This window comes from Podarcis muralis, chromosome 1 (genome assembly GCF_964188315.1).
Source record: "Podarcis muralis chromosome 1, rPodMur119.hap1.1, whole genome shotgun sequence".
Taxonomy (NCBI): domain Eukaryota; kingdom Metazoa; phylum Chordata; class Lepidosauria; order Squamata; family Lacertidae; genus Podarcis; species Podarcis muralis.
In genome coordinates, this window is record NC_135655.1 from 130539241 (window position 1) to 130560367 (window position 21127).

General features: G+C 46.5%; 1 protein-coding gene across 2 annotated transcripts in view; it reads left to right on the forward strand.

Moving 5' to 3' along the window:
* Positions 1-21127, forward strand: part of PTH2R (parathyroid hormone 2 receptor) — a 53864-nt gene that overhangs the window by 23551 nt on the left and 9186 nt on the right. For both annotated transcript variants that reach the window (XM_028702731.2, XM_028702740.2), the window contains exons 9-11: positions 11041-11107; positions 13678-13772; positions 18453-18591. In XM_028702731.2, coding sequence (XP_028558564.2) covers positions 11041-11107; positions 13678-13772; positions 18453-18591 — 301 coding nt within the window. The remainder of the gene's footprint in view (positions 1-11040; positions 11108-13677; positions 13773-18452; positions 18592-21127) is intronic.

The following is a 21127-nucleotide window of genomic DNA, read 5'->3' on the forward strand; positions in this document are numbered from 1 at the left end:
TAAGTGGCATATAAATGTCAAAATTATTATTATTACATATATGTTCTATTGTAAACTGTCCATATTTGATGTTGGCTCATGTATCAGTGTGAACTACCCTGGAATCATTTGGCAAAGGGTAAAGGGACCCCTGACCATTAGGTCCAGTCGCGGAAGGCTCTGGGGTTGCGGCGCTCATCTCGCTTTATTGGCTGAGGGAGTCATGTGTCCAGCATGACTAAGCCACTTCTGGCGAACCAGAGCAGCGCACAGAAACACCGTTTACCTTCCCACCGTAGTGGTACCTATTTATCTACTTGCACTTTGACGTGCTTTCGAACTGCTGACAACTACGTAATTGCTATAACTTTTTTGTTAATTCTGATCCCTTCAAAAACCAAATTGCAGGTAGCTACAGAGAACAATGGCACTATAAAACAAATTTATAGTAATTTTACTAAATGTTTTTTTTCAATCTGGGTTTTTGAAAACTGTAGCCCGGTTTTTAAAATTTAATTCTTCCCCTGTTCTGTTCTGAACGTTGAACGGGGAAGGGGCTCCTTCACCTTTCACGGTTGTGTCGGAGAGAACTTCGGGCAGGCTTGGCTTGCCTTTCAAGACACAGAGGCTGAAATTCCCTCTTCTGTTAAGGTTGCAAACGCCCTCTCCTCTTTTGCATCTGGAACACCCTATTTAAATGTCACAGCAATATCGATATATGTTTATCTCATTTGGAGCGGTGAGATGTATTTCACTTATTGCAGACTTCTTTCTTTCCAACCCCTCAGACAGATCTTTGAGGAGTGGTGCTTTCTGAATGTACTTGGCTTGAGTTGCCTCGACTGGGGGCTTATCCAAACTTCCTCTTCCCCGGTTGCTTCCCCCCTCAGGAAAACTGCTCTTTGGCGAGGTTTCCATGGATTGCTGTTTGTTCTGATTTAGCACCAGAGAGTGGATTTTCCAGGGGGAAGCAGCGGGGCAAAGGCAAAACCCCTCACACCCCTGCTTTCTAGGCCTGGGGCAAGTGGAAGCGTAGAGCCCTTAAGCATGCTGGCAATGTTTTATACTGGGGAAAATTATCCCAGTCACACACCCTTTGCCCCCCACTTCTCCTCAGCAACCGCTTATTGTTGAAACTCGGTTTTCTTATTTACCACCACCACCCGCTTGACATGTGGAGAAAACTTGTGGCTCTTGATCCAGCTTAAGACCTCACAAAAAGAGGGCAAGCATATCATCCTACCTGGATCAGGAGCCAAAAAGGTGGGGCTTTCAGGCAGTTTTTTGTTTGCCATTATAGTCAGCGAGATAGCTATCAAAGGTGCAATCCAGCCAGAATTAAGCATTATGAAATTCCACTTTACTTCATTTATATCCCTCTTTTTCTGTGCTGTGTGACTGAAGATTCTGTACCTTGAGGATTCCTGAGCACGCTCCTGTCTAGGACTGATCACACCCGGAGCTACGTAGAGTCAGAAAGTCTGCATCGTTTGCTGGAAGGCCACGAGACCATTGATTAAAATGCAAAATTTAAGGATCCCATACTTAAACCTCTTCCACTTAAATCAATGGTGCCTAACAGTGCTTCATTAGGGCTGTAATGTGTCCAAGTCCATTCGTTCTCTCTCTCAAATTTGCCTCACAGAGATAATAAATTAGCAAATATCCGGAGAAAATTATAGAAAGCTCCCTAAAGATCAGACATGCCATGTATGATCAGCCAGAAGTCCTACTGATATAAAAAATTGGCACTTGCTAGACTGGATTGCTTTGAGAAGGGAAAAGTAATTGAAAACTGTTTATTTCTCTCTTTAAAAAGAGAGCAAGATAACTGGTCATAAGGACAATGAATTCTTTTTCACAGGCCAGACTCCTTGCTTGGACAGCCTTCTAGAGTGAGCTGCAGGCTACAGACAGATGCTCTTATCTATCAGCAGCTGAGGTTTCAGAAGCCAATCCGAGGACAAATAGCTTAGAAACATTGAACCACAGAATGGTAGAGTTGGAAGGGACCCTGTGGGTCATCTAGTCTAACCCCCTGCAATGCAGGAAATCTCAGCACACAGTCTCCCATCCAATGTGAAACCACAGCAGACCCTGCTTAGCTTTGCAAATGTGCTAGCAGTTTTGTTCCTTGCCTCCGGTCCTCCGACTAGAGGGGAAAGGCCTTAGGATGGCAGGTCGGAATCAAGACTTAAGCCCAGCCTGAAGAGAAGACAGCCTTGTCGCCCGCTGCTTTGTGCTGCAGGAACACACCCCTGTGCACTCAGTCAGCATGCGTATTATTGAAGTACATGCAGAGAGCCCCTTCACACACTGGCCAGGGATGCAAGCAATGGGCATAAGCCCCCTTGTATGTTTAAATAAATAGATTCCTGCTCGGTTTGCTTGTTCTCACTTTGTCACCAGTTAACATTAAAAGTCACAATTGCTCTGATTGCTCCTACTAGTTTTCCTTCTGTGAGCCTTCCTAACCTCAGGGGAGAATGATTTCCACCCCCTCCGACACCCCTTTTTGTATTTAAGGTCATTTTTTAAGGGAAATGTCTGCTGTGCACACATTTTGTTGTTGTTTAGTTGTTTAGTCGTGTCTGACTCTTTGTGACCCCCTGGACCAGAGCACGCTAGGCACTCCTGTCTTCCACTCCCTCCCGCAGTTTGGTCAAACTCATGCTGGTAGCTTCGAGAACACTGTCCAACCATCTCGTCCTCTGTCGTCCCCTTCTCCTTGTGCCCTCCATCTTTCCCAACATCAGGGTCTTTTCCAGGGAGTCTTCTCTTCTCATGAGGTGGCCAAAGTATTGGAGCCTCAGCTTCAGGATCTGTCCTTCCAGTGAGCACTCAGGGCTGATTTCCTTCAGAATGGAGAGGCTAGATCTTCTTGCAGTCCATGGGACTCTCAAGAGTCTCCTCCAGCACCATAATTCAAAAGCATCCATTCTAGAATTCTAGGAACCACCTGTTAAACACATTAATGCAGCTGAACCACATCAGCACGACTGTTTTGTATGTTCAAAGCATGTTCCAGCTTTGCAGTGCGTTATCCTGTCCACATCTGCAACTATGTAAGTCATGGCGCAGTCCTTCTCTACTCAGTGGTTTGCAACTGGGTGGCACTGCATTTCTTTTTAGGTACCAGCAAGTAGCCTCTGACTAGAGACAATTGGCTGCAAGGGTACAAGTGCTGTCTGCAAAAAATTCTGCTCTGGCCAGAATTTTCATAAATTGCTTGTCAGCCGGTCTCTGCCTCCCAGCCAGTAGCATGCAGCCTTACCCACCAGGTACCTCAAGATGCCTCACAGAAAGTGATTCATAAATGAATAGATAAATAATATCTCTTGTTGTTGTTGTTTAGTCGTTTAGTTGTGTCCGACTCTTCGTGACCTCCTGGACCAGAGCACGCCAGGCACGCCTGTCTTCCACTGCCTCCCGCAGTTTGGTCAGACTCATGCTGGTAGCTTCAAGAACACTATCCAACCATCTTGTCCTCTGTCGTCCCCTTCTCCTTGTGCCCTCCATCTTTCCCAACATCAGGGTCTTTTCCAGGGAGCCTTCTCTTCTCATGAGGTGGCCAAAGTATTGGAGCCTCAGCTTCAGGATCTGTCCTTCCAGTGAGCACTCAGGGCTGATTTCCTTCAGAATGGAGAGGCTAGATCTTCTTGCAGTCCATGGGACTTTCAAGAGTCTCCTCCAGCACCATAATTCAAAAGCATCCATTCTTCGGCGATCAGCCTTCTTTATGGTCCAGCTCTCACTTCCATACATCACTTCGAAAGGGTGGTGGTGGTGGAGGAATAATCTGAGTTTAGGGCTGTAGTACACACATCCCCCCCCTCCCCGCTTTTCCCTGCACCAAGTAACCCACCCAGTTCTACTTCTCCTGTTCCATATATTCCATTGCAGTGATTTTTGAGTTGAAAGAGCAGGCTCGCCCATATGCTACATTTAATGAACATTGTGTGCAAATTAGCTGATGGTTTATCAAAAAAGAAAATGAAAAAGAGAGGGGATTTAAATCGGCCAGCCATTAACTGTTCTCGGCACTCAGAAAGGTATTTTTTGTCTCCTTTCCCACTTCCTGAGCTCCAGCAGCGGCTAACAAGCAGCTGATATAAATCCCCTCTTTTCCTTTTCCTTTAAAGCACCCATTAACTAATTTGTGCATGGTAGTCATTCCTCCTCTCCATTTATTTCCCACTGCTGGAAATTTACCCGATCGCTTACTAAAGTGAAACGGTGAGGAGGTGGAGAAAGAGGAGTTGCCGAAAGAGAATGGGGTGAAAGCTGAGCGAGGGGCCAACCACCTCCTGTGTGGGATGTGGCATTGGCACATGATCTCTGGCTGTTTTGGGCATTCCGTGGATCCGAAAGCCCTGCAAGGTGGAGAAGTCTGGGACAGCACTGAGAAGCATAGTGCGACAGGACTACACCCAGCAGCCCTATGTTGCATTTACCAGGAGGTGCCAGGGCAGGCATCAACGATGGGCTTTGGGACTTTGGGGCCCTGGCAGTGCCCAGGGATGTCAGCTGCTGACAGTAGGTGGTATGTGCCCAAGTAGATAGAAAATGGAAAGCCCTTGACTTTCCCATTGCAGATAGCTGTTGCCACAAGGTAGACCGAGACTGTGTTAGTATTTCACTCCTCCCATTGCAAGGATCATCTGACCCTATTGTATACTTTCTGTTCCATGAGAAAGGAAGCCTGCCTGTGTGACTTCCATCTTTGGTAAAGGTAAAGGGACCCCTGACTGTTAGGTCCAGTTGTGGCTGACTCTGGGGTTGCGGCGCTCATCTCGCTTTATTGGCTGAGGGAGCCGACGTACAGCTTCCGGGTCATGTGGCCAGCAGGACTAAGTCGCTTCTGGCGAACCAGAGCAGTGCACGGAAACGCCGTTTACCTTCCCACCAGAGCGGTACCTATTTATTTACTTGCACTCTGACGTGCTTTCGAACTGCTAGGTTGGCAGGAGCAGGGACCAAGCAACGGGAGCTCACCCCGTCGCGGGGATTCGAACCGCCGACCTTCTGATCGGGAAGTCCTAGGCGCTATGGTTTAAACCACAGCACCACCCGCGTCCCCCCATCTCTGGTACTATTGTGCTTTTTCTTTCTGCTCTGTCTTGCAACGAGACAGGATGTCTGTATGAGGGCTGCTCCTTTCAGATGTGTTTATTATGTTCTTTAATCTGTAATTAACAGAAATAAAGTAGGTATGCCCAGATACCTCCTCACCTCCGTCTGCGCTGCTTTACTATGCTAAGACCGGGCGCTCACAAGAGAACACCTGTGAGTCCCAGAACACCAGGACCCCTTCCCAAGAACGCTGTGTAGCTGTTCCAGTTGCTGGAGGAGGCCATGGGGCCTGCAGGAGTGTTCCATTAGGCAGTTGCCTCAGGTGGCGGTCGGGCCCCTACCCCACTGCTCCCACTGGGATCTCCCAATCTGTGTGCCCGCGAAGGCTGTTGTGAAGTTGCACCAGAACCCAGAAGCTGCAGCTGTTTGTCCCCAGCAGGGCAGTGTGAGCCAGTGTTGTGTAGTGGTTAAGAGTGCTTGCAGTGGGCTTTTGGAGTTAGGTCTAGAATTGTATAAAAGAATGCCTTGCTGTTTGACGTGTGCTTTAAAGAACAGCAAAGACTTCGTGCCCAATATACCGGTAAGTGTCATTTGATGGTTGCCACCAAAAAGCTTCTGTAATTACAGAATGGGCATAGACGTCAACACACACACACACACACACACACACACACACACACACACACAATTAGAAACAATTTTATGCACGCTTATGTGGGTTAGAAAGCTGGCTTGTTGAAGCTAACTAGATTTACCACTAACTGCAGCCAGTGTGGTGTAGTGGTTAGAAGCGATAGACTCGTAATCTGGTGAACTGGGTTCGATTCCCTGCTCCTCCACCTGCAGCTGCTGGGTGACCTTGGGCCAGTCACACTTCTCTGAAGTCTCTCAGCCCCACTCACCTCACAGTGTGTTTGTTGTTGGGGAGGAAGGGAAAGGAGAATGTTAGCCGCTTTGAGACTCCTTCGGATAGTGATAAAGCGGGATATCAAATCCAAACTCTTCTTCTTCAGGAGCGCCAGGTGCTCATTGAGTGTGTGTGATGGCTGCAGCTCCAGTGGCTGACATCTGGGCAGCTAGGTGTGTGCTGATGGGCAGCCAGCCTGGTGGGTGTCACTTACTCCCCCCTCCCCAAACCCTCCAGATGTGTGCTCAGGCACCAGCTTCCTGGAACGGGGCGGGCACCCTCCCTCCCTCCCTCCCTCCCTCCCCCTCCCCTCCAATGTAGGGGTCTTGGGCTGCCTGCCCACCCGCCAGGCACCCACAGTGGAAATTTTGTGAGTCCTCCGGGGACCCCCAGGGATGGTGCCTACGTTCTCCAATAAGTAAAGCTTGGTTGGGGGTGGCAAGTGGGGGTGAGCACTGTGCACACTGTCTGACCAGGGCAGCACCTTCCCGCTTCACCTCCAGCATTGGATCATGCCCCTGTTAAATGTTTTCTTGCAGAGTATCAATGCATCCTGGGGAAGGAAATTATAAGAATACAAGAATACATTATGAGCAAGAGTACTCCTTTAACAGTAATAATAGTTCTCCTCGCTGTTACAGTGCCCCAAAGGTACCTCTGGAGACAGAACTATGCTAGAAAAGCTTAACCTTATACAAAATTATTAATCAGACAACTCACCCCTAATGAGCAATTACTAGCTAGTGGATGTGATGTGTCCTCAATTTCTTCTTCATCGTGTGAAGGAAGCGTTGCATTTACTTGCTGAAACAACCTCTCTCTGGTTTCTCTTCAGATCATATAAATCTTTCGCCTCTTTCACCTGTTGAGGTTTAAACTAAATGCTGTTTGCTTAAAAAGAAATGTTTCAGGCTTTTAAATTGCTCTGAAATGTTCAGCTACCACAAGTCAACGGGCACAAAATTCAGTCAGTGCAGGTTGCAGGCCTGCTATATTTGGTCTCTCTCCTTCTGTGAAAGAGAAGGGCATGATCACACAGAAGTTGTTCTCCTAGGGCACGGCTGGTATACGTAAGAGAAACTACAGTGGTACCTTGGTTCTCAAACTTAATGTGTTCTGGAAGTCCGTTCCAAAACCAAGGCGTGCTTTCCCATAGAAAGTAATGCAAAATGGATTCATCTGTTCCAGACTTTTAAAAACAACCCCCTAAAACAGCAATTTTACATGAATTTTACTATCTAATGAGACCATCGATCCATAAAATTAAAGCAATAAACAATGTACTGCAGTCACACAATCAATCAATCAATCAGTAGCTGAACTGGGTTTCACACAGTCACAAAAACAAAACAAAACCAGTCGCAAAAACAAAAAGGCAAAATAAATAGCAAAAACAGACAGACCTCAGCGTAACACTCAAAACAGAAATGTAACACTCAAATCAGAAGCGTAACACTCAAAACGGAAATGTAACACTCAAAACGGGAGCACATTTGGCTTCTGAAGAAAGTTCGCAAACCGGAACACTTTCTTCCAGGTTTGCATTGTTTGGGTTCCAAGTTGTTTGAGAACCAAGGTACCACTGTATATTGCTCTAGTATTTATATGTCTGGATTCATATTTTTTTTATAATGATTTTTATTGATTTTCCAAACACAAAATAAACACAAACAATATACAATACATAAACAAACAAACATTAAACATGTATAATTTCATAACCCTCTTTTCATAAACCTTACTTCCCGGACTTCCCCATGCCTCCCCTTTTCTGCATCCTTGTTTTTGCATTTCTTCAGCAACTCCCCCAATTAACTAATTATTCAATTCATTTTCTTTTTGGTTCTTCTCTAACTTATCAATTACAGCTGCAATTCTCTATTTCCCAATCCCTTGACATTTTAACACTCATCAATTTTACAACAGTTTTAAGGTATATTTTAAATTTCTTCCAGTCTTCTTCCACCGTCTCTTTCCCTTGGTCACGGATTCTGCCAGTCATCTCCGCCAGTCCCATATAGTCGATCACCTTTGTCTGCCATTCTTCCAGCGTGGGTAGTTCTTGTGTCTTCCAATACTTTGCTAAAAGAATCCTTGCTGCTGTGGTAGCATACATAAAGAACGTCCTATCCTTCCTTAACACCAATTGGCCAGCCATGCCCAGGAGAAAAGCCTCAGGTTTTTTAGGAAAGGTCCATTTAAGGACCTTCTTAATTTCATTATAGATCATTTCCCAAAAGGCTTTAATCTTCGGGCAGGTCCACCAAAGGTGGTAAAAGGTAGCTTCAGCCTCATTACATTTCCAGCATTTATTATTGGGCAAATGGTAGATTTTTGCAAGCTTGACTGGATTCATAATCCATTAGCTTCCAGACCCAGTTCGAAGTCCCGGCTCTTAGCTTTAAAGCCCTAACCAGCCAACATCTTCTATATCTCAAAAAGCTTATTCTCCATTTATTTGTGGTTAGTCTTTAGAGAAGGTCGTCAGGGCCTTCTCTGCTGTGGCACCTATCCTTTGGAACACCCACCTCCAGATCATTAAATTTGCTCCTTCCTTGGGCAGTTTCAACCACAGGTGAAAACTTTAATTTGCTAAGGCGATTGCCAGAGCTTGGCAAGAGAGCAAGTTTCAGTCTTTTGCCTCTGTATTTGATTTTACAGGGCTGGTTCTAGTATGCCATTATTGGACCTTAATGTGTGGAGCTGGCTGCCATTTGCAGCCTGGAGCTGTAAGCACTTTCTAGCCTCATGATCTCCATTTGCAAACACTGGAGGTGGGTGCAAGCTACAATGTGAGTAAGAATGTGCTCAGAGAGGCTTGCCCATCTTGGATTGGGGCTATTTTAATGATTCAGTAAGCAAGGAGGTTCACCTTTCTGAGCACATGCACTCTCAAACACCCGCACCATCCCTAAAAAAAGCCCAGTTCTATTTGTTCAGCCTTTTGCTACAGGTGTCGGATGGGGTTAAAACAAAAGTTCTGTTTTCAGCTGCAAAATGCCTCTTTTCTGTTCTACTAAGCAGTTGGAGAGTGCCAGCATTTCAATGGGAAACCGATCCAGTGAGATCCCTGGGCCAGCCAACCGATGCTGCTCCTCTGTATATGACAGTCAAGTTTGCCACAATGGCTGGAATTCACCCAGGGGTTTTGCAGCAAATGATTTTAAAAGAGAACTTTCTTTTAGCATTTTTCACATTTTTCACAGAAATGAATTTTTGAGTCGGGGATTCGTTTCCTGTCAATATGAGACCCTGTTGTATGCTCTGCGCTCCTGTGCTATGTTGGAAATCTGGAATGGGGAGCCTGTAGCTCTTAAGTTGTGGGTGAACATATCAGACGACACAGCGATTCTTCAAACAGCTCTTGTTTATTCACAGGCCAGAACAGAACTGAACTGAAGGGTTCAGCCAGCCTGCTTATATAGAGTTCCACTAGAATGCAACAGTAACAATTTTCTGCAACTATCTAATCACTGAACGTCACTTTCAATCCTTTATTTGCATATGTGGACCTGAGTGAAAACTATCTACAGTATCCCCCTGCTGGCCCAGGGTGAGAACTTCAGTACATAACAGTAGCCATTCAGATATTGGACTCCACCTCCCATCTTCCCCAAACAGCGTGTCCAGTGGCTGGGGATTGTGGGAATTGTAGTCTGATAACATCTAGGGTTTCAGGCTCCCCATTTCTGTCCTAGGGGCGGATCGTCAAAGCAGTCTCGTAGCTGAGAAATGGGGGTGTTTCTTTTTGCTAGGGTACTGCTTTGAAGACATGATCCCAGGAAAAATTAAGTTGGAAGTAAAAGCTTGGGACGCGGGTGGCGCTGTGGGTAAAAGCCTCAGCGCCTAGGGCTTGCTGATCGAAAGGTCGGCGGTTCGAATCCCCGCGGCGGGGTGCGCTCCCGCTGCTCGGTCCCAGCGCCTGCCAACCTAGCAGTTCGAAAGCACCCCCGGGTGCAAGTAGATAAATAGGGACCGCTTACTGGCGGGAAGGTAAATGGCGTTTCCGTGTGCTGTGCTGGCTCGCCAGATGCAGCTTTGTCACGCTGGCCACGTGACCCAGAAGTGTCTGCGGACAGTGCTGGCCCCCGGCCTCTTGAGTGAGATGGGCGCACAACCCCAGAGTCTGTCAAGACTGGCCCGTACGGGCAGGGGTACCTTTACCTTTACTTAAAAGCTTGCTTTTGGAAGAGATCCCTTGCAGGGAGCAGGCCTCAGTTTATTTGACGACATCTTTGTGAAGGACGTGCCAGCCCCAAAATCTTTTCCACCTTGGGTTTTGCTCTACAAGCCTGTGATGTTTGCATCTGCTTCTTGGTTGCCAAACTCCTGAACCTTGCTTCTAGGCCTGCTGCCTTCTTTGCTAGGACTTCAGGACAAGGCAAATACCTCTTTATTTTAAAGCCTTGTAAACACTGACAACCTTTGAAATTATCCTGCCAAACTTCAAAATTATTTTAAGCTGCTGTTTCGTTTGTCTTTTTTTTGTATTACAAAACAAAGAAACAAACTATTTAATGAGTTGTCCTGGGAATGATGAACGGTCACTGAAAGGCAGGACATAAATGTTTGAAATATAAAAATAAAAACCCCAACACAATAAATTGAATGTGGCATTTAGGCTCAGAAGACTATGATTAAGCCTAGTTCTCACGAAAAAGATGGTGTGAGCAGCATGTTACTGGGCTTTATTGCTTTATAATTCAAGTGGTTCATTTATGTTCCCCCCTCTACCCTGAAGTAGCATAGTCGGAGTGGGGGGCCATTTACATCATCATTTTGCTGTTTCCAAGAACTGGGCCTCATCTTCATAATCTTTAGCTCTTGAATGGGTTGCCTTGAATTGTAATGAGAGTGGCAATTTCCACCCTGCGTGATACTCATTTGTTACTGCTCCCCAAAATCTGCATTTGTTTGTTAATAGTGAAGAATCTTAAAGCCGATTTTTTAAAAAGCCTGAAATGCTTTTTCTGTGCACCCTCCATAATTAATAGAGCCTTACACAACTATGGAAAGAATATACTGTTTGGCCACTTATTCCTGCTCTGTTTATTGATGTAGAAATGCTCTTGATTTTGCAGGTGCTGGGAACTCAGTGCTGGAGACATAAAATGGATTTACCAAGCTCCAGTTTTAGTAGCGATTGGGGTAGGATTATTCATATGTATTTATTTTTAGTGAACATTGAAAATAGCCTCCGTCTATCCATAATTGATGGCAGTAGTTCAGGGGTGATGTAAACAACCAGTACAAAGAAGAGATAAGGAGCCAAGAAATTTCTACATCTTCCTATGATTCTTACTGACTAAGAGGGTTCAGTGAGGGTGGGGGGATGACATCTCACCATCCCAGGGTCCTGATAAGGGAAGACTCATTGAAATCCTTACTCTTCTCCCTTTTTGGTGTTGTTTCTTAAAGGGAACTTGAGAAAGGTTTCTTTTAAATCATTGCTCTAGAAGTTGCACAAGTGGTGGTGGAGCAAACAGGAAGAGATTTCTCCTGGTCCACTGCACCGCCATGGGCAGCAAAAGCTTCATCTGCTGATCTCTGCCCTGCTATGGTCAATAGCAATACTAGCAAAGGCAATGTGTCCTTGTTATGGAAACAGGCTGGGCCAGCTTGAATGGCCGCTTGCTTGAGGCTCGCTGTGGTCTGTTTTGGCAGGACTGAGCTGCAGGTGTGTTAATATCCCATTGCAGGATATTTGTAGCTTGGTGTGATGGCCTGGGATTCCGATTCTGAGAGTGAACCGGAGGAATCCCAGCCGGCACAGGAGTCCCCGCCTCCAGGGCCGGCTGAACTGGGGCAAGGCCTGGATTCTGAGGAGCCTGCACCTGTGCCAGATCCTCAGGAGCAGGCACCAGCTGAATCCACTCTGGCTCCGGAGGTGGTTGAGGATTCAGTGCCTACAGGTGAGCCTCCCCCTGGGCCCAGTAACCCTTCAGCCTCTCCTGAACTGCAGAGGCTTAGGGCAGAGAGGCGAAGGGAACTGGTTTCTCCCAGGAGGAGTGCTCGCCTTAAGGCCAGGAGAGGCGGGGCTCCGGGGGGCCGGGACCGCCCCTGGCCTTAGAGAAGATAAAGGCCAGTCAGCCTGGTCCCAGGTTGCGGGAGCAACGTCGTCATTGAAGAGCTGTTTCGGCCAGCATCCAGTCCTGTTCCTCCAGTGTTCCTGTTCCCCGCCCGGCTTCCTGCTTCTGATCTCCGAGTGTTCCTGTCCCCGCCCGGCTCCCTGTTTCGGACCTCGCCTCGCACTTTGTGGACTATTTCCAGGCTAGTGACTCAGGACTGAACTTTGACTACGGTAACAGTAATCTTTCCCCCGGGACCAGCACACTTGGATTATGTTGGCCCTGACCTGACATTTGCTTTTAGGCTACAATCTGGACTTGCATCCTGGACATAGCTGTCAACCATCCCTTATTTGGCGGGAAACTCCCTTAATCCAGCGCCGTTTCCCGCTTCTGTCCCTTATTGATGATGTCCCTTAAATTTCCCAGGTTTCAAAGGAAGCAGCTCCTCTCCCTCCCTCCCTGCTGGCCAGCCAGGGAGGAGGGAGGCTCCAACTGGGTTGCTTGGCTGTGTTGCTCACCCAATAAGGAGTCTAAGAACGACTGGGGGGTGGAGCTTGCATGCCTTATGCCGATCAAATCGGCCGCGTTGCCTGGGGACTCACCTTTGCTCAGCGCTTCCCAGCGGAGAGGTGACGGCGGTTTTCCTTGCTGCATCCCCTTTGCCGGGTTGCTGCGCTGTGGGAACCATCTCTTGAGGCTTCGTTTGGCTACTGGCTGGGCTTTCTGCCTTTGGCTTGGAGGGGCTCAGAAGTTGAATATACCTGTGCTCGGAATCGGATGGCTACGTCATCGACGGCCCACTCACCTTTGCCAGGGAAAAGGTCTGTCTGGAGAGAGGGCACATGGTGGGGGGAAAGGAAAGGAGCTGGTTGAGTACAATGGTGGGAGGGGGGCTTTTGGATTTGTTTTGGAGGCTCCTTTGAATGACTGTTATGGGGGAAAGGAAAGGAGCTGGTTGGCTAAAATCCCTTATTTTGGCTGCTGATCCCTTATTTTCGAGGCTGCTGGTCCCTTATTTTCAAATCTGTAAGTTGACAGCTATAATCCTGGACTATTAACTGATGCCAGCCAGGGAGCGTCCCTAACTGCATCTGTTGGAGAGGCGTATTCCCACTCAAATGCTTCACTGAGTTTCTGTGCTGCTCATTCCAGTTTTCCACTTCACACATTAGCCCATGGGCATGATGCCAAGTCAATGGAAGGGGGGTGGACTGGGAAGAAACTGGGGAAGGTTAAGAGCAGTAATGTCGGAAACTGGGCAGTTTGGAGCCTGGGCTTGTCAGCCTGGATTGGCTTAATGATGTAATCATCTCAACAGAAATGGAAACGAATGGAGAATCACGTCCTGGTCCTAAATTCCAGGTGCCCTCAAAACCTTCCAGTTATCAGAGGCAGATTTAGGGCAGCACAGTCAGTTCCCCAAACTGGGCACCAAGCTGCTGGGGGGGGGGGCGCTGCAGGGCGTCACAGCTATGACTTAGTGCAGGTGTAAAATAGAAGGCATGGGGGGGGGGGATTTTGACCTTGCACAGGGCACTGCTGAAACTTGAAAGATCAAAGTCTGCCTCCGCTGTTATAGAGGCAAGCAGTTGATATTTCTAAAGGGATAGTGGGAATAATAACACACACCTGTAAACTGTTTTACAGCTAAACTTTATTCTGTTCCTCAATACTGTACGGGCTCTGGCGACAAAAATTTGGGAGACAAATGCTGTTGGCTACGACGTAAGGAAGCAATATAGGTAAGCCTCTACTAAATTAAGTTGTGTCTTTGTTTTCCAGTTGCCCTCAGAGAGCTGAGGAACTGTCAGAATGTAATATTACTTCTGAATACGTCAAGGGCTATAACTTATTTCTTATGCTGAAAACATCCCCAGAGAAAATACTAGTTTTGCGAACTCCCCATATGAATAATTCACTTCTTCAATGTATAAATTAATGTAACTTATATGCTAATTGATTTCATCATTCCCAGAGGCATCCACCTCCAAGAGTGGCTCTCAAACATCACTTACCAAAATTTTAAATCAGATGCATATATATTTATATGAAGATTTTCAAGTATGAATTAGGAATATAATCAATATTTGTCAGCTGTTTACTTCTGATGTGAGGCAGATTTCAAGAAGGCTGAAAAAGGAGAGCTGTTTAAAAATTGGCTAGAAGCATTTTTAAAATAGAATACTTCTCCACTCATCTTAAGCATCTCAACCCTCCCTGAGCATAAACTCCTTAATGTGAGTGTTATCCTGGGCTGAAGTATTCAGCTCTGACCTTTCTTGGAGAGGGAGGGAATAGCTTCTATAGATATCTGTCACTTTTAGAGGTGGCGAGCCTTTCTTTTTACTGATGAAAAAGGGATTTGCCAGAGGTTCAGGTGGTGGCTGAACTGCAACAAAAAGGCAGAGCCCTGCAGTGTCTGTAATTGAGAATGGCCCCGTGGGAATGACACTGCCTTGTTCTATATCATGGGGGCATTCTTGGTTGGTTGGTTGGTGTTTTCAAAGATGGCTGCCTACAATGGCTGGTAAGACTTAAAGGCCAAGGTTTGATTATAAGGTGTGTTGGTTTCTATTTCCCTCACTGAGCAGCAACTGCAGTCACAAGGCATTGTTTTGCATTCCACAGTCAGAGTTACTGTTGGATTCCCACGGGAATGGGAGACTGGATGTGCCGTTCACTGGTTTCCTGTTTTTTCAGTGTACTCTCGGTTTCTTTGTTAGAGAGACAGTTGCTTCTCTGCTCTCACAGAGGCAAGATGCATGTTTGTATTCTCTCAGCATAGAGTGGAAATAAAGTTAAGAATGTGGCACATACTGCTTATCCTTCTGCTGTGTGGACTACTCTGCTTGGGCTCAAGATAAGACGAGCCTGTATCAGCTTCATTTATACCGAAATGAAAAAGATGCTAAGATACACTTTTGTGAAAAGACCAGAAGCCTTTTTACTGGGCATTGTAGGAAAAGATATCAGGAAAAAGGATTGTAAGCTCTTTCAGTATGCGGCAACGGCAGCTAGAATAGTAATAGCTCAGAAATGGAAGCAGGAAGAGATCCCAAGGGTAGAAGAGTGGAGAACAAAGTTGATAGAATACGCGGAACTGGATAAATTAACCGGGAAAATTAGATATACTAAAGATCAAAAATTTATTGAGGATTGGAAGAAATTTGTGGGGTATCTGGAAAACAACTGTGATGTAAATACAACGCTAGTGGGGTTTAAAGAGGCACTGTAAACAACTAGTAAATATTGCTTATTTGAAATCTTGAGGAATGGAAGAACAAATGGCAATAGGAAAAAATGAAATGTGAACTAAAGATATTACTACAAATGAGGCCAATGACGTTGAAGGAAGTCCAAAATGTTTATGATTTGTTTATGATTTGTTTGTATGATTTGTTGGAACCTAATAAAATTTTAAAATGGAAAAAAAAAAAGAATGTGGCACATACTGCTTATCCTTCTGCTGTGTGGACTACTCTGCTTGGGCTCAAGATAAGACGAGCCTGTATCAGCTTCAGATGGGCCGAAGCTGGTCCAAGCCGGTGGCTTTATTCAGGATGCCAGGATGCTCACATAGAGATCCAGCCGTAACATTCAGCCTTAACAAAATGGTATAGTTACCATGTGCCTGACTAGAAGTGGGAAGACTCGGGTTCAAATCTTCACTCAGCCATGAGGCTCACTGAGGTGGCCTCAAACCGTCTATCAGCCAAACCTCCCTCACAGGATTGCTGTGAGAGTAAGAGGGGGAGAAAGAACCAGGTGTGCTGCTTTGTTTATTGGAGGGAAGGTGGGATATAAATGGAAGAAAAGAAAGTGGGGGGGGGGGGGCAAGAATAAAGCTGACCCATACTTGGACTCCTAATTTGGCATTGATCTCTTTAAAATGCACCCTGGGGGACTGCGATTCAAGTTAGCAAATGGACTTTGTGTCTCTGGGACCCCGCCCCCTTCAAACCTCCCTCTTCGCCACTGTGAGCAACAACTCAAAGTGTATCCTTCTGTTTTCTCGTTGAAAACAGCCATACTAATTGAGAGAGCCTACAATAACTGCAGAGACAGCTTCATCTGCAGTCATATTAGTTCTTATTTGGAAGAGAGAGCCAAGCAGAACGTAGTTTTTCTGTACTGCGCTGTAATAAGCCGTTGTTCTCTCTGGGAATGTACCGAGTTATTTCAGACCTCTTCTTCATACTAAAGATGATGGTTGAGAAGCAGAAAGAAAAGCAGAAGGAGGCAGGGAGAAATCAGCTTTGTTTCTGCAACACAAAAGAGAGATGTATGTGCACATGTATATGTATATATACCGTATGTGTATATCAGTGCAATTTTTCTAGAAAGAGGTGCAGGAGCTCAGCACGAACATCTCCCTTGTTTTCTTACAAAGGCAAGGGCACCCACCTGAGAGGTGCTGGAACTGAGTTCTGGTGAAAAAAAGCCTTGCTCTTTGTGGGACGTGCTCTCTCAAGAACCAAAAGTCAGAGTCAGTGAGTTTCTCTCAGCCTTCCCTGTGCACAGGCAGCAGGAAGGAAAGATGATCGCTGTAGATCACCAGGGCTTTGAGGTTCCAAGTGGGATAGTGGGAGCCGTTGTTGCTGATAGGATCTACAGGCGCCCAGTGAGAAAGTGAGGTAGGCCTCTGATCTCCAGAGCAGATAGAAGAATTGGTTCTAGGGACAGGGAACGTCTAAGGGGCTCTTGCCGGTTGTGCGTAATGAATTCTCCTGCCGGAGACATTGTCCCGTCTGGCTGTAAATACAAGCCAGACAGTCAGAAACACAAGGAACGAAAAAGAAGCCCAAGGGCACCAAGAAATCCTCCAGTTTTCACAGGCGATGAAATTTCAGGGGACTAGAGTATGCTATGGGACACGGGTGGCGCTGTGGGTAAAAGCCTCAGCGCCTAGGGCTTGCCGATCGAAAGGTCGGCGGTTCGAATCCCCGCGGCGGGGTGCGCTCCCGTTGCTCGGTCCCAGCGCCTGCCAACCTAGCAGTTCGAAAGCACCCCCGGGTGCAAGTAGATAAATAGGGACCGCTTACTGGCGGGAAGGTAAACGGTGTTTCCGTGTGCTGCGCTGGCTCGCCAGATGCAGCTTTGTCACGCTGGCCACGTGACCCGGAAGTGTCTGCGGACAGCACTGGCCCTCGGCCTATAGAGTGAGATGGGCGCACAACCCTAGAGTCTGTCAAGACTGGCCCGTATGGGCAGGGGTACCTTTACCTTTACCTTTAGAGTATGCTATGGTCCTTGGGCAACTCCTACTGAATAAGATTGCATGCCTGCAATTCTGTTGAGAGTTAGGCTGATTATATCCCATTGTGCTCAAGGAGATTTAGGCCGCCTCAGGGATTGTAGGCTAGGACACTTTTCTGTGCAGCATCTAGCACTTTGTCGGAATGACTGATGGTGATAACGGTGGGCTGCCCTAAAACATTGGCTCAGGATTTCAGTGTTTAATCTAGGGAAGGGTTTGTACCAACACCTGACCAATGAGGAATTTGTCAGCAAATGGCAGAAAACCATGGCTAAAAAAGCCACCTCTATTGGTCTCTCTCCCCCCCCCCCACTGTATTACCTGGGTTATGAAGGTGCCCAAAAGATGTTAAAGCAAAGATTATGGGAAAATGCACACAGTGACTTGCGATCTCGATCACACGCAGAGCCAGTGTGGTGTAGTGGTTAAGAGCGGTAGACTCCTAATCTGGGGAACCGGGTTCGCGTCTCCGTTCCTCCACATGCAGCTGCTGGGTGACTTGGGCTAGTCACACTTCTTTGAAGTCTCTCAGCCCCACTCACCTCACAGAGTGTTTGTTGTGGGGGAGGAAGGGAAAGGAGATTGTTGGCCGCTTTGAGACTCCTGAAGGGGAGTGAAAGGCGGGATATCAAATCCAAACTCCTCTTCTTCTTCTTCTGTAGTCCACTGGCAGTAGGACTACAATATGGGTATGTCTTTAAGTTAACATCTTACATTAAAAACCTGACAGTACCAGACTATCGAAGGCTTTTCACCAAAGCCAGACTAAATGTCTTTCCTTCTGCAGTGTTGGATGGCAGGTTGAGAGGAGTTCCCTACCAGGACAGACTTTGCTCGTGTGCTCAAGACATCGATTCCATAAAACATATTTTGTTGCATTGTGCAAAATATGAGCAAGCCAGGGCTGAACTGATACTACCCTTGCTGGTACCTTTCCCGGGAAAATCAGAGAAAGACCAGACAAATGCTAGAACATTCGCAGTGGCAAAGTTTTTATCGGTGGTTGCAAGAACAAATGATCCCTATATTCTAAACAAAATGCTTGTTTAACCTGGAGGTAGGCTGTATGAATTGTGTATTGCTTTGTAATGATTTGTTGGGTCTCTGGACCGTAATAAAGATTGATGATGATGATAACGGCAACAACTTCTCTTCACTCTTCTAGAAAACTAGCCAAATCCACCTTGATCCTGGTCCTTGTCTTTGGTGTGCATTACTTTGTCTTCGTATGCCTGCCTCACACGTTCACCGGGCTGGGCTGGGAGATCCGGATGCACTGCGAACTCTTCTTCAACTCATTCCAGGTGTGCTGATGTGTGTGTTCTTATAAGCCGTAACTGTTCACTTATGCTAACTGGAGAGGAGGTTGTTGCTGGGAGGCAGTAGATCCTTCACGGGCAGCTGAATGTGGCGAGAAGGTATTTGTCCAAGACTCTGGAATATGCAAGGGGACCTCTTGTACCTCCAAGGGCTGGAGAACTGGAACCATTTTGGGAGAGTGCTAAACTTAATTGGGACGTTTGTGCTTCTTTAAACCTAAATAGCAACTGCAGGAGGGGCTGAACAAGACTGGGACTGTGGGGAGGGGGCACCGCCTCTCTTTCTTGCTGTGGTCCTGGTAAAAATTGCACTTCCCCCCCAAATCTGCTATTTGCATTTGGAAATAGCTATTTCCCTTCTGATGCAAATACAGTGGTACCCCGCAAGACGAACGCCTCGGAAGACGAAAAACTCGCTAGGCGAAGGAGTTTTTCGTTTTCTTAGCCGCTTCGCAAGACGCATTTCCCTATGGGCTTGCTTCGCAAAACGCAGCTTGCCCCGCAAGCTCCGGGGATAGCGGGGAAGAGCAGCGCGTCTTCCCCGCTGTCCCCGGACCCCTTTTGAACCAAGGGGCGGCAACGGGGAGAAGCAATTCTCCCCGCTGCCCCTTCCCTTGCTTTAAAACAGGTCCGGAGACAGAGGGGAAGGCGCGCGGCGGTTCCCCTCTGTCCCTGGACGGTCTCCATAGGAACTCATTGATTGATTTTCAATGCATTCCTATGGGAAACTGTGCTTCGCAAGACAAAAAACTCGCAAGAAGAAAAAACTTGCGGAACGAATTAATTTCGTCTTGCGAGGCACCACTGTAGCAGCTTGCAGGAGGATTTCTTCCAAGATGGTGTTGGCCTTTCCCACTCCCACAGTCCCACACCTGCTTAAGGCCTCCTTGCCTGCAGCTGCTATTTACGTCTGCATCTTTACCTTTAAAGAAAGATGCATTTTAATTGCATCCATGCAATTAATCTTGTGCCAAGGTTAACTTTAAGAGTTTGCATTTGCTGTGCTCTCCCCCCCACCCTTTGCAGGGTGAGCTCAGTATCTTTTACTATGCAGAAGGCAGGTGTAAATACCAACGATTCCAGTGCTGATTTAGTGACTGGTCTCTCTTTCTCTCTCCATGCCTGCCCCATCATCAGCCCTTCCCAGTTTAGGCTGGCTTGGTGGCTTCCTTCAGAAATGTTTTAAAGTTTCCCATAAACCACTCAATTGCCACCATTTTAAAACAAGAAGTGCTACCTGTTGTTTTGGGGTTTTTTAATTGATATTTAATTGATTTTTCCCAATTATAAAGCAATAAAGTGATTTTAAAAAAGAAAAAGTGCTCCCCATTGTAATAATGTTGCGCAAAACTGCTGCAGGAACTGGAGGAAGATTTAGCCAATCAGTGCTGTGCAGAGCAGGCTTCTGCTGCGAACTCATGCAACCAGTTTTCACTGATTTTGGGGGGTATGAGTGGGGTGTCTAGCTCCAGAGGTTGCTGGGCTTCAACTCCTGTCACCCTCACCCATTGGCCAAGTTGTCTGGGGCAGATTCAAATTGGAGTTCAACAACCTCTGAAAGGCCACTGGGTCAGCACTCGTGCTTTAAATGCACCTTGAAATTTTTAACAGATGCAGAAGAGGGAAGACAAAATGAATATGAATCCAAACATTGCATCTTCTTTCTTCCTTCTCTTTGCCTCTCTGCTAAAGTGACACATGTTTAAAGCTATTATATAAGCCCCGTGTTTGTTTCCTGTGTCTCTGGTTTTTTTTTTTTTTTTTTTTGTAAAGTGCTGAAAGAGCCAGCCTTTGATCATCCAAACTCAGCTGCAGCTGTATATGTTCATTTGCAGCAAAGATGCGTAGTCCTTCAAAGTAGGTGCTGCAAAACTCTTCCGTTGTTTTCTTGTTTTCTTTTGTGGATTGCCACAGGAAGGCCCTGTGAAGATCTATCCCTCAGATTCTGTTTGTCTCTTATAAAACCTGCTTCCTTTTCCCATCAGTCTGGGATTCTTTTGGTTTCTGGTGTTGGAGTGGCAACACCATGTAAGAATAGAGTGAGATCAATGCATTGCTTAAGTTTTTGTTTATTTAAGGCTCTTGCATACCTCTTTTCATGCGGCATACAAATAATACATTTGATGTGCCTGGGAATCCTGGGAACTGTGGTATGCTAAGGATGCTAGGAATTGCTCCCCCAACCTCCCCAGCCCCCAGCCCATTTCTGGAGGCACAGAGGGAGGAGAGGTGGGAAAGCAGAAGTCTTTGACTAGGGCTTCCGCTGATGGGATAATAATAATAATAATAATAATAATAATAATAATAATAATTTATTTATACCCCGCCCATCTGGCTGGGTTTCCCCAGCCACTCTGGGCGGCTTCCAATAAAACACTAAAATACAATAACCTATTAAACATTAAAAGCTTCCCTAAACACGGCTGCCTTCAGATGTCTTCTAAAAGTTTGGTAGTTACTTTTCTCTTTGACATCTGGTGGGAGGGCATTCCATAGGGAGGGCGCCACTACCGAGAAGGCC